This window comes from Columba livia, chromosome 2 (assembly GCF_036013475.1).
Source record: "Columba livia isolate bColLiv1 breed racing homer chromosome 2, bColLiv1.pat.W.v2, whole genome shotgun sequence".
Taxonomy (NCBI): domain Eukaryota; kingdom Metazoa; phylum Chordata; class Aves; order Columbiformes; family Columbidae; genus Columba; species Columba livia.
Genome location: NC_088603.1, coordinates 117,602,181 through 117,614,731, shown reverse-complemented (window position 1 = coordinate 117,614,731; position 12,551 = coordinate 117,602,181). Strand labels below are relative to the sequence as shown.

The 12,551-nt window shown below is 36.2% G+C and overlaps 1 protein-coding gene across 5 annotated transcripts in view; it reads right to left on the bottom strand.

Annotated features, from left to right (window-relative positions):
* ASXL3 (ASXL transcriptional regulator 3) overlaps positions 1-12,551 on the bottom strand; it is a 128,314-nt gene that overhangs the window by 14,057 nt on the left and 101,706 nt on the right. For all 5 annotated transcript variants that reach the window (XM_065053430.1, XM_065053429.1, XM_065053427.1 and 2 more), the window contains 2 exons: positions 4,994-5,090; positions 4,422-4,527 (listed from right to left, as the gene is read on the bottom strand). In XM_065053430.1, coding sequence (XP_064909502.1) covers positions 4,422-4,527; positions 4,994-5,090 — 203 coding nt within the window. The remainder of the gene's footprint in view (positions 1-4,421; positions 4,528-4,993; positions 5,091-12,551) is intronic.

Below are 12,551 nucleotides of genomic sequence, written 5' to 3'. Positions count from 1 at the left end.
TAAAAATAACTCCACTTCAGCCTCATTTTACAACTCAAGAGTCAATTATAAAGATCTCACTTGACAGCTTGTGTGTTTTTGCTCCATTCTTTCAGCAAACTAAATACTTCATTTCACATAAAAAATATTCTAAATAAACATATCTATGTATTTACTATTCACTTGATTTCACTATAATTATAAATAAGTTTAACAGTCTTCAGGAGCTAAAAAGACACATATTTATCATCTATGTATTCAGTCTTAGGGCTGAAATGCAAAGGAACCACTCCTATGTATACTTCTCTTCTGAAGATTTTCTTATATTTGGTCTTGAAAATATTAGTTTTTAAAAAAAGCCCAAGGCTGGAAAAAGAAGGTTATTTTTAAAAAATATATGTGCTCTGGCATCCTAATTTCTTTCTAAGGACAGCTGAGGCACAAGTGTTCAGCATCTTTAGTAAGATTTTCCAAGCAGACTTTGTGCCTCAGCAATTCTGTAATAGTAGAAAATACACAAAAGCTTCATTGAACACCTTAAAAGAAATTTCATGGTCTTAAGGATCTTGTAACCTAATTAATATAAGTTTGATCTCTGTTTTCATTTTAATGAGAAAACAAAGAATAATATTAAAATGAGCAAGCAAAAAAGATACTCAGAAATTATGGAAGCAAGACAACTTGTCAATGTGCAGCCAGAGGACACAGAGATCACAAAGCTCCATGTATATGAAGAACAGCATAAACATGTAAAAACCAAAATCTGTTGTTCTGCTTTTTAAAAACACTGATCAGATGCATTACAGTTATAGCTGTAAACACTAAAAGAAATAAAACAGCCTGGAAATGGTCCCCAAAAAATCACTATCAGGGTAACTATGAATATCGACTGCTACTAGTCAATTAATATGCACAAAGTCTCCCTATGCCATCAATATGCTGAGGAAGGATCCTCTACAGAGCACTTCAGAACTACAAATTTACATCTCCCACACTAAATGCATTTCAGAAGGTGTGTCTTCTATATAGACTACAGGTTCCCTATATAGTCTAAGTTTAGGTTATACATTTAGATGTGTAAATTTACCTAGGTTTAGGTGAGTAAATTCCTTCCTCTAAAATTCCTTGTGTAAATAAGCAAAAGTTATCTCAGGAAAATGAGGAGGGCAAAGAAATCCAATGCATCCCTGGAAACTAAATCAGAAGTCTATTTTCTCTAGCTGGCTCTCATGACAGAAAGATATTGCCTGATAGTTATCTTTATGGAATGAAAATCAGCAAAGGAATGAAGGACAGGATAAAGGTGAATGCAACTGTCACATGGATACTACACAAATACACATAATTCTAGCAATGCATTGAAGAGGAAGAAGTGAAAGGAAAAATAAGATAATGTAGGATTAAGGCCAGCAGAACACGTATTTAATATTAATCAGTTTTTTGCAGTATTGGAAATACCACTATCTTGAATAAGATACTGCAGTAAAGAAAAAGGCCTTCAAAAGAAGAAGGCTCAAGATCAGCATGTTTAAGGCAATCTCAGATTGCAAGATAAAGAGATGATCTGTCTTCTTCTTTAGAGAAACAGACACCCAAAGTTTGTAAAACAGCACAAAAATATGGGAACAGCAGCAACCAGCCATCAGTGAAAGTGCTGATAAGGACAGGATTCAACTGATAAAGTATGGGTAGTCAGTCATCAAATAAAAAACAACCCAAACAGCTACTCAAGGATATATGGATGCTGATATTCCAGTGTTGTGATAAGTAGTACTGGGGAAAAAATAATTTAAAAAAATAAAAAAAAAATCAGCAATAACATTTAGAAGAGGTCTAACTCAAAATTAAAGCTTTGATTTAGTGAGCTGGCAGTACTATCCTGACATGTAACTCTCTCAAGTGTGGGAAAAGAAATAATACATTGAGGCAATAGGGTATAACCCTTGCAGTCCTAGGGCAACAAGCCAGAAGAATGTGAATTTCTGGCAACTGTCATCAGCTGATCCTGGATAAATGACTGCAGAATAAAGTTTTTGGGTTTTTTTAAAGGAAGTCAAAGAGAGGAAAAATGAACAACCATGAGGAAGTGGAAAAAGAACATAAATGGTTGGAAGTAAACTACAGCTGACAGTCCCACGATAAACAGCCTGGGTTACAGGTAAGAGCAAACACAAGAAACATAACAGGTAGAGCAGACATGGAAGAAACACTCTAAAGTTTTTAAATGCCATGAACCGGGGAGTATATAAAAATCTTTACAAAGATTCTGCATCTATTAATGGTCCTTCTCTAACTATAAGATGAAACTTGAATTTACTTATGGAATAATAGAAGATCAAATTAGCTGAAGCCAGAGCAAAAATGCTACATTGACTGTAAAGTGAGAAAACCTGTAAGAAAGATCCATTTTGCAGACAGCACATGTGAGAAATAGCTCAGGATGCTTTCAAAATCTGCTACTTCAATCGAATAAGCACAGCTCAAAAGAGACTCAAAGCAAGTTTAAAAACCAAAGTGAAAAAGGTGAGAGAACTTACAGAAGGTGGAAACTATAGTAAAAGCTACCACTCAGTCAGTAAACAATGAACAATAGTACTTAAATATGGCCAAGTAGCAAAGTAGTAGAATCTGCCTACATAACAGCCAGGGAGAAGAATACAAGTGAAACAATTCAAGCTGGGGAAAGGGCAGGGGGGACCAGATTCAATACTGTAGTAAAAATGGAAATTATGTGCGATATGACATTTTGCATAACAATGTTGATGTCAGGAACCTATCAACCCAAATGACACGTATCACTGCAGACTGAGTAATTATCTGCCAACCATTATAGTGTCCAGCATTCAGCTAGCACGGCAGGACTGCTGGCTCTGTAAAATTGTGAGTACCACTCTCCGTGCATGTGACAGTCATTTGTGACTGAGGAACAGGCTTCAGCTGGAGTGAGCTTCTCACGCTTTGCTGGTACTAAATTTGTACTTCTTGTGGAAGGTCCTGTGCTGATACCTTCCACAGCCCTCTCCTTCATGAAGAGCTGGTAACTGACTCTTCTCTTGATATGCATAATGAAAAGCCATTATGTTCCTTATCGAAAAACCTAATTAATGTTTTTTGGTATGAAAGGGATCAACATCTGGACTACACTGAAGTCTCAAAGCTGTTAAGTAAGAAATTAGGCACTTGACAATAAGAAAGTCTGTTGTATTAAGACCCTAGAATTTCCATTATAAGCAAAGATAAAGTGGTGTAGAAATAGTATTCCTTCTGGGAGAGAGCACGTAGCAAGGATGTGCAAAATAAAATGGATCTGTCCATTTCCTGACATATTTTCACTACATTTCCCAGGGGTCCAAGGCAGTGGATTGTGAGAAGTAGCACTGTTACTGCACAAACATTTTAGTTAATGCTTTAATCTTTAATCACTTACATGAAGGGTTCCCTGTGCCCTGGATTTCCTAAGTAAAAACCATATAACAACAAAACTACGACATCTTATGTGATGATGGTTCCCTGGGCACATTTTTCTCTGCTAAGTATTATGCATAAATTACATTAAAACATGCTTAAAAATGAAAAAAAAATCAGAAACTTTTAAATAATTATACTTCATAATAATTAGTACTTTTAATACTTAACATTTAAAAAAAGATATTTCATTCTAAGTATTGACCAATTAACATTTTAAAGCAATTTTTAAAAGGAAGATTATTGAATTTTAAAAAGATGTGAATATCCTTAAAAGTTTTATTTTTTTTTAATAGCAGAACAACTTAATCTTCAGCTGTTGCAGAATGCCATCTCTGTATCATCCTTAATGAAACTGTACTGACTTAACCCAGTCGTGTACCTGGAGAGATACTATCTAACTCATTTTAGTCAGTTAAGGGTATTTATTTATTCTTTGCATCTCACTTCTAAAATTAGACTAGTCGTTGTTACTTTCATTTTTCTGGAGCCAATATTCTACTATGTCATATATTCTACTCCAGCAAAGGGCCATCTCAGTCAAACAACAAAAACCACTATTTGATTTTAGAAACTTTGCAACTAGTTTAGGAAAAAAATAAAATCAATAAAAACGTACTACAGCAATATCTCTACCGGTCTCCTAGTCTGCAGAAGCTGTATTTATATTTTGCAGGAGGGGAGAATTGTCCTAATGCTGTCTTTTAAAAGCTAATTAGAAAATAGTCACATGCTTAGGCCTTGTGTCTTAAGCTTTCCTTGGAATGAATTTTTATGGATGAGTTATGAACCTTTAAAAATGCAATTGTAATGCAAGTGCAGACACAGCACTGTAACTCCATCCACAACTTCTGCCTTTGATAACTGCTTTATTAAGTTTTACAGCATATGACTGTGCTATGTGAAGCAGAGAATTATATTTTCATTTCCTCCTAAAAGAAAATGAAAAAAATGCTTTTATTTGCTTCAGTACTTACTTTTCACCATAAAACCTTTCAAAGAATTTTTCTTTCCACGGTTCTGTTTTCTTTTCCTTTTCAATCTCTTGTCTGATGCGCAACTGCATTTCTGGTGTAAATTCTCCTAAAAAACAAATACTAACATATTGAATAAAAGTTGTCAAGGATTAGCTTAATATGGGTAATTATAAATTACAGATACAAACACAACATGCAGTGATTTCTGTAACAGTCATCCAGCAATTCCATATAAAAATAATGAAAAACAAAAGTGTGACACAGAAAGATTTAATTTACCATATAACATTAGTATTTCAAAAGTATATTGGTGGGATTTAGTTGCATTCATTTATGTTTCCCAGGCTGGCAGTGATGAAAATGCTTGGGTTTTTTATATACTGTCAAAGTAAGCTGCCACAGCAAGCTGCAAAACTGAATGCTAAATTCAAAATGGAATCAGCAATTTTTCTTTTGCTGAATTACTGGTGTATTACACTTTCTATTCTAAAAGTATTTCTCAAATGTAGAATCGGAGACATTCTTCATAAAAACAATTAACCTTTGGTAAATCCGAGATCAAGTAGAGTTACCTTCTGCCAATCGCTGTTTCCACCCTTGTGCTGCATATGCGAAGAATTCATTATTTAGAGCAGAACTACTGAGGCGCAAAACTCCATCACTTCCCATCTAGAAAACAAGCCAATGGTAGCAGAAGACAGTGTCAGAAATAGCGTCAGCTAAGATTACATAAAAACAGAGTTTCAATTAAGGGAAAAGGGGAGGGATAGGGAGTGGGAATAACAAAGAAAATTACCTACTACTACTAAAATGGCATTTTCATTATAGCTGTTACTGTAAATGCAAGTGGGCTAATCCAGCATCAGTGTGCTCTCTTCAGTACCAATCAGTCCTCAGTATTAACAACAACTCAGTTTACAACTGATGTGTTCTAATCAAAGCCCTTTATCTTGCACCTATGTCTAGAGCTATTGTACACAGTTGAAAATCAAGATCATTATTGTGCTTGTGCATCTGCCTGTAATAAGGTACAAACCAAATTAATTAAATGTAATGAAGACAGTAACTTTGCTATGTTTCTAAGTAAACCTAATATTCATGTCAGCTAATGTGAGGTACTGACAGAAGAGTGGATGGCAAATATCCTTAACAAAATAAGTGACGTAAACTCAGCACTAAAACCAAAACCAGCTATACACATAACTTTATAGACATCAACAGCGAAAACTGTGGAAGAACATTGTACGTATTTTTACTTTGTACATCTGTCAAACATTCAGTGATAAAACACCATTAAAAATCTTAATCACAATATTTTCTCCAATAACTTTTAAAGCAATCCAACTATGGAACTTTCTTTTACCATAAAACCTCATGCTTATTTTCAGGCTGTGAAGACACGTCTGAGTATTGAAGGAATTCTAATAACTGAAAAAAGTAATTGTATAAAACAAATTAGCAGTGGGTATCACCTCTGGCATAATAAATAAAGAGACAATAAAAACAAATTAGCAAATAAAGACAGAAAGAGAGGAAACACCAGAAAAGTTAACACTGCTAGAACACTCTCACTATAGTTCATTCTACATCCGTTAAGACAACTAAGAGATAAATGTTTGGCACCATTTGTGATCTAGCAGTAAAAACCAGCACATTTTCCAGTCTATTAGCACATGTTTTAGCTATGTAGTACCCCCTAATTCTCACCGCTTGTTTCAAACTGGAGCCATGAACAAGCAGATGTGTCAGAAACATTAAATGATTTTTCGCTTTATCTCCCTCGTGGAGCCCCATATTTCACTGGTAATATTGGCCCTGCTTTCAGAACAGCCTTTGCTAATTTACTGATTGCCGAGCTGACATCCTGTCCCACAGTAATCTCATGGAAGTAAATCAGAAAGATGTGAAGTAGTAAAAAAAGAAATAGAGTGATAAGAATGGACTCTGAAAAGCAGGCAATGCTAAAGGCATTTGATCACAGCAAGGAAAGAGTACGTGCGTGGTACTGGGGTTCCTCAGCATATGAGCCTACGGTACTGCTGCCTGTGGTTTCCTGCTACATGGCATTATTTTGCCAACAAATCATAGGATTTGCATTCAAGTAGAGTGGATATGTAATGCTTCTACACTTCTTGTGATGTGGGTTGTGGAACACATGCATATTAATTACAGGTAGGCTATGACTAATGGTGAAACTGGAGAAAAACTGGAAAGAAATAGTGAAATGTGCTGCATAAGCAGCAAGAAAATAACATCAGTGAGACAAGAGAAAGGCCATAAAGAGCATGTACTTATTGTATAAATCAAACTGGTATGACAAATGATCTTCTTTCTGCACAAATGAACTGTTCCAGAAATATTTAAATTCCAGAATTAACGTATTAAAGTGGGATTTTTAGATACCAGTGCCTCCTGCACCTGAACAAACAAACCAGTGTATGGTCTAAAACAGCACTTACTCAATTCACTAAAAAGGTAAGATGAGAAATTACAAAGAAAAGAATCATAGGTTACTAAATAAACAACTTATTTTCCTCAAAGAAAGGTGTTGAAGCTACCTTCATTTTCAACATAAAAGGAGATTAAATAATAACACCTACTTGTGTCAACATAGGTGCTACTCCACACTTCAGTAAATTCAAGATTTTGTCCCTAAGCCTGACAGTGTTTTGCAGGAGAGAGTAATACAGACATGAAACTGTTATTATCATATTTAACCTCATTTAACTGCAGGCTGTCTCTGAAAGGCCTGGTCCTCCTGAAGCTCCATTGCTCAGCTGATGGCAAACTGTGTAGCCGTATCACTAGCCAGATCGACAAATGTTACATGGACAACAATCCACTATTAAATCATCAAGATGATCCAACTTATCCTAAGGTCATATGATTGTTAGATCTCATGCGAAGCTGGAATGTACCACAAGAGGCGGAAAGAGAATGTCACTTTTCAGCAGCATTCCACTTTCAGATTGCATTAAACATAATATGAAACTGTAGCCAAGTGCGATTGAGCTATTTCACTAGGCTGCATAAATCAAGAGCATTATAAAGAATGCCACATTATATTACCACATGAATACAAGAAGAGCAGTATTAGCTTAGTTGTAAGCCTGTTGTTGTAAGAACATGAGAAAAGCAAGCTTTGTAGGAAGAATTACTGCATCTTTTATTTTATTGGCTAATAATCTTGGAAAAAAAAGTGCCAAGTTTTTGGGTGCACATTTTCTTATAAGGTGTGAAAAAGAAACTGCAAACCCCAAGCTAAATGCTAGAAAGAGGTTCAACCAAATTCAAATGTTAACTAGTCCACCCGAGAGAAAAATCATAGGCTGGAACTTCAGAAGAGAAAGCAAATGTAAGCAAAGTCACAGGTAAAGTTCATTAGTTCTTGTGGACCAGAAAATACGCCAAATAGTAAGTACCTGTGGAAAAAAAAAAGGAGGTGAAAAAAAACCCAGAAGAATAGCAGAAAGGGAGAATGAGAAGATTGCAGTAGGTTACCTAAGAAGAAAAATTAATATAGGTCACCTAGCAGTGGAACAACAGATCATTTGTGGACTTCATCAGAAAACAGATGCATGCTGCACTGACCACTTTAGATATTAATTGTAAAAGCTTAAAAGTATTATGGACTTACGTTCACAAGATCAAAACTATGATGTTAAAAATTCTTAGGTTAAGAAAAGAAGAACAAATGCAAGAAGTCACTGCTGACTTCATGATAGTCATTGCTTTTGATGAACTAGCAGAGGACCTTTCCTGAGATCTGTGTTCGGGGGACCACACAACTCAAAAGATTTAAGTAGCTGAAACAGCTGAAATGTAACCAGAAGAGCACATAATGATACAGAAGGTGGAAACACACTAATGAATGAAAGGTGAAGCTGCCAGTGATCTATTTTAACATATGAAAGAATACTTTCAGGCTAAAACACTATGGAGGGATGCATAAAAGTAGTCAGCGTTATCTAGACTTGGTACACATAATTCCGAGTAACAGATACCAATGGAAAAAATGTGGGAAATAAAGAGTTGGCCAGCGCCAGTGACTTAAGCCAAACTTGCCAAGAATTTTGAGATCAAAGAAAACCTGTGCTGGGAAGGGAACAGGAAGAATTTATTCACTCAGTTAAAGCTCAAAGAGAAAAAGATGAGGACAAAAAAAGCTAAAGGAACTCATAATGGCAAAAAAAATGAAGTGAATGAGACAGAAATTTTCAAAATGTTTTAAGAAGAAAAAAATACTAAGCAGAAAGCAGATCTACTTCCAAATGAGGAAAACAAACCAAACTAAACTAACAAGAGGTTCAATTGTTTAGCTATTGTTGATTCATTTAAAGAATTCTACAAAGGGAAAAATAGTTTGAACAAGTTAGGACAGACACAAAATGTGCAAGTTTACATCTAGCTGTTTTGAAAGAGTCTATGAGAAACAACACCACTAACAAAGATATTTTAGTCCTTTTCTCAATAGCCTAGTCATGTGAAATCAGGCTGACATTTGTTCTGCTCTGTTAAACTTGGAAGGACTAAGAGGTCTTCCTCCTACAACATGAGCTAGCAACCTCTCCTGAAATCTTCATTTCTTACCTCACCCACAGAACACAGTTTCACCCAAGTAAAAAAGTTCCAGCAGAAATTGAATATTCTGAAGCTGAAGAGTGTATTTACTTCTTTATGCTCTGATGACAGAGACAGCGCAATTAACCACTAGGTCTAAATTAGAATTTGAAGAAACATGCCAATAAAGCAGTTCTTAAATACACTATTAATTTTAATGGTATTTAAAAAAAGCTGTCCACCGGACACAGTGTGTTAATGAGCTGGAACAACAAACATTTCTTGGAAAGTTTATGTTGTATTCTGTTGAGCTTTAAATTTCTGTTTTTCTGATTAAGCACAATGGTAGAATTATGTTTTCTAATTACTACTTCTGTGCAGAATTCACAATGGCTTTTAAAAGTTGTTCTTTTTATTAAAAGCAAACAAAACAACCACCCATCCCCAAAACATATCTGCTAAAACCCAACATCTATTTGCATTACAAAGCAAATGTCAAACACTCTTATCAAAAGGAACTGAGTAATCAGTCTATGAACAACTACTCCAATTATTTTCCTCCAAGTTCCACTGAAAATTCTCTTCTGACAATAAGGCAGGGATTATTTTTGTAGCTCAACCTGAAAAGGCACACTGGTGGTTTAGTAGGGATACAGCAAGTACTGCATAGATGTGAACTGGTAGGATATCTCATCTTGACTAGAATGTTCAAAGACAAGGAATAAGCAAATCTATTATTTCTTTCTTTCAAATGACTCAAAATTCTCCCAATGTATTTAAACTACTAATGATCCACTACATATAGTTCATTTGTAGTATTATGTATTTCTTACATGAAATTTATGTGTGAATATCACACCATTTGACCATTATACCTCACAATACAAAAACAAACAAGCAAATCAGTGAGAGAAGTGAAGATGCATCCAAATAAAGTGGTCAGTACCACTTAAGTAATTATATACTTCCTACAAAGTGCTACTAACCCTCTTTTGTGCTTTTATATTTTACCTTGGGGGAAACACAGCCCTATAATTCACACACTTTCCCAAATGTATGTAAAAGAAATTATGTGCAAAAGATGAGAAAATATTAAATACTTTGTGATGCTTTTGCATTAAAATCTGCAAAATATTTAACCCCCCCCCAAAATTTAGCAGCATTTCTATCACACACAGGAAAAATTACATTTTATTTATGTATGTGGGGAGACATAACTGCCATTTTGTAACATGGAACAAATGTGATTCTCCAGTACTGGGCACAAGCATCAAACTGATCCGTGATGAATGTACAGTGCAAATGTAGCATCTGGAGATGCAGCAACCTGAGCAGCTGACTTTCTGAAAGCAAACACTTTGGAGAGCTGGCTAGACAACACCACCGGCCTGGCTCATTTTACTCTTGACAACCACAGATCAAAAGCTCACATGTGACAGGGAAGAGATCAGTGTCTGTATTTCACTCCCAAAATCTCTAATACTAAGGGGAACTCTCTCCAAGAAACAGAAATAAACGCTTAATTTAGGTGCTCTGCATCATCACTCTGGAAGAGCTCCTCTGTTTCCACTAACAGTAAAGGAAGCATAAAGAAGATCAGACTCCTAAGCAGGGTCTCCACATTTGCTACTCAAGCCAGTCAGCATGAAACACACCCTCGCAATCTAAATCCAAAGAGAACATCAACAGCTATGTTTGTAGCACACCAGATGCTCTCTTGCTCCACGAAATCCCCAAAGGATTAAAAACTGCTATCAAATCCACTAAAAAGTGATAGTAAGCTTTAGAAGACATTGCAACAACACAGTGCATGTCTCATGTCTCAACATCCACAAGCTTCTACCAACTGAACAGTCTGAATACAGACTACTGTAAACCAGGTGACTACTTTGGAACACACACTTTAGTAACTAATTTTTGTGCTTTTCTTACACATCCATTACACCGGGTAGGCCAACCATGTCCAAATTCATGTTTGTTGATCCTATAAACTTCCACCACTTCCAGTAGCTCTTATGAAGTCTGATGCATTAATTGCTCCTTCATGCCACATTGTTTTTGGCAGCAAAATACAGATTTAATGGTGCTTAACACCCAGCTTGGTGGTTCATGTTGTAACAGGAGTGAACTGCCTTCTTGTTTGAAGTCCTTACTTTTTTAAAATAGGCTACCAACTCAGATTACTTTAGCCACCCAAACACAGATGTAAACAATAACTATTTATGACTACCAACTACCTTAATAGAAAACACTGACCTAGCCCTGAGATTTTTTTCAAGGCTTGTAAAGCAGTAAGTGGAATGGAAGACAAAGTGCAAAAAGAAGTTTGGCCCATTGTGCTGGTTTTGGCTGGGACAGAGTTAATTTTAACTAGTATGGGGCTATGTTTTCAATTTGTGCTGGAAACAGTGTTGATAACACTTAAATTTGAGAAGAAACTTCTTCACAGTGAGGGTGACAGAGCACTGGAACAAGATGCCCAGGAGGGTTGTGGAGTCTCCTTCTCTGGAGACATTCAAAACCCGCCTGGACGCCTTTCTGTGTAACCTCATCTAGGTGTTCCTGCTGCAGTGGGGGGATTGGACTAGATGATCTTTCGGGGTCCCTTCCAGTCCCGAACATTCTGTGATTCTGTGACTATAGACACATCTGTTGCACTGGACATCAAAGACTACATTCCTATTCCTCTTGACACAGCATGTTTTAAATGGGTACATGTAAATTTTAAATTGTTGGTCTCAGGCACTCAGTAACTAATAGTTCAAAAGTGCGAATGTTTGGCAAGTTTGAAATTCATATATAATATCACAAAGCACCCAAGCAGACCATCAGAGAATAGAAAGATCTCTCCATGCTAAAGTCTCCAAACCTTCATATGATCTTTATATACAGAGAAAGGTAATCCCAAAATTAGAACCTGTTCTGGAAAAAGAAGAAACCTATCCCAAAGAACAGATTAAGAATAGCCAGTGCTTCCAGTGTGCAAGAGATTCACGACCTCCAAAGGGGACTCAAAGGGGCTAATGAACGGAAATGAGGACAACAGGGATAATCCAATGAACCTCATAAGGGTCTTGGTAGGTATGATGTCTGCAAAATCTGCCCATTTCACTGGCTGTTAAACTTTGTTGTCCATTTACCTTCACTCTAAGAACACAATTAGAAATGAGATGGAATGGATCAGAAGTGACAAGGATGCTGCAGGACTCATCATGGAACCCAGGGATCTGTTGATGTTTTATAGTAGCAGTGACAGACATAGACTAGCAATGAAGTCACGGTTTAACAGGTGCTATGGGCAGAACAGCTTTGGCATCTTCAGCCATGGGTTGATGCCCCAGGAAGGTTTAGAGATATGGCAATAGTTAAGCAAAGATGGAAGGCAGGCCGCACAAAGGAAAGGAACATGCTGTACAGACAAACTTGCTGATTTCTCCAAAATTCTAATGCTGTTTTTATATTCATGGCCCAAGCCTATGGGCAAATAAATTAAAATACTGTTCTGTGGACCACTGCCAAAAGAAGTTTATTTATAAAAGGAGGGGATAAAGAAGGGGCAAATATGATGAC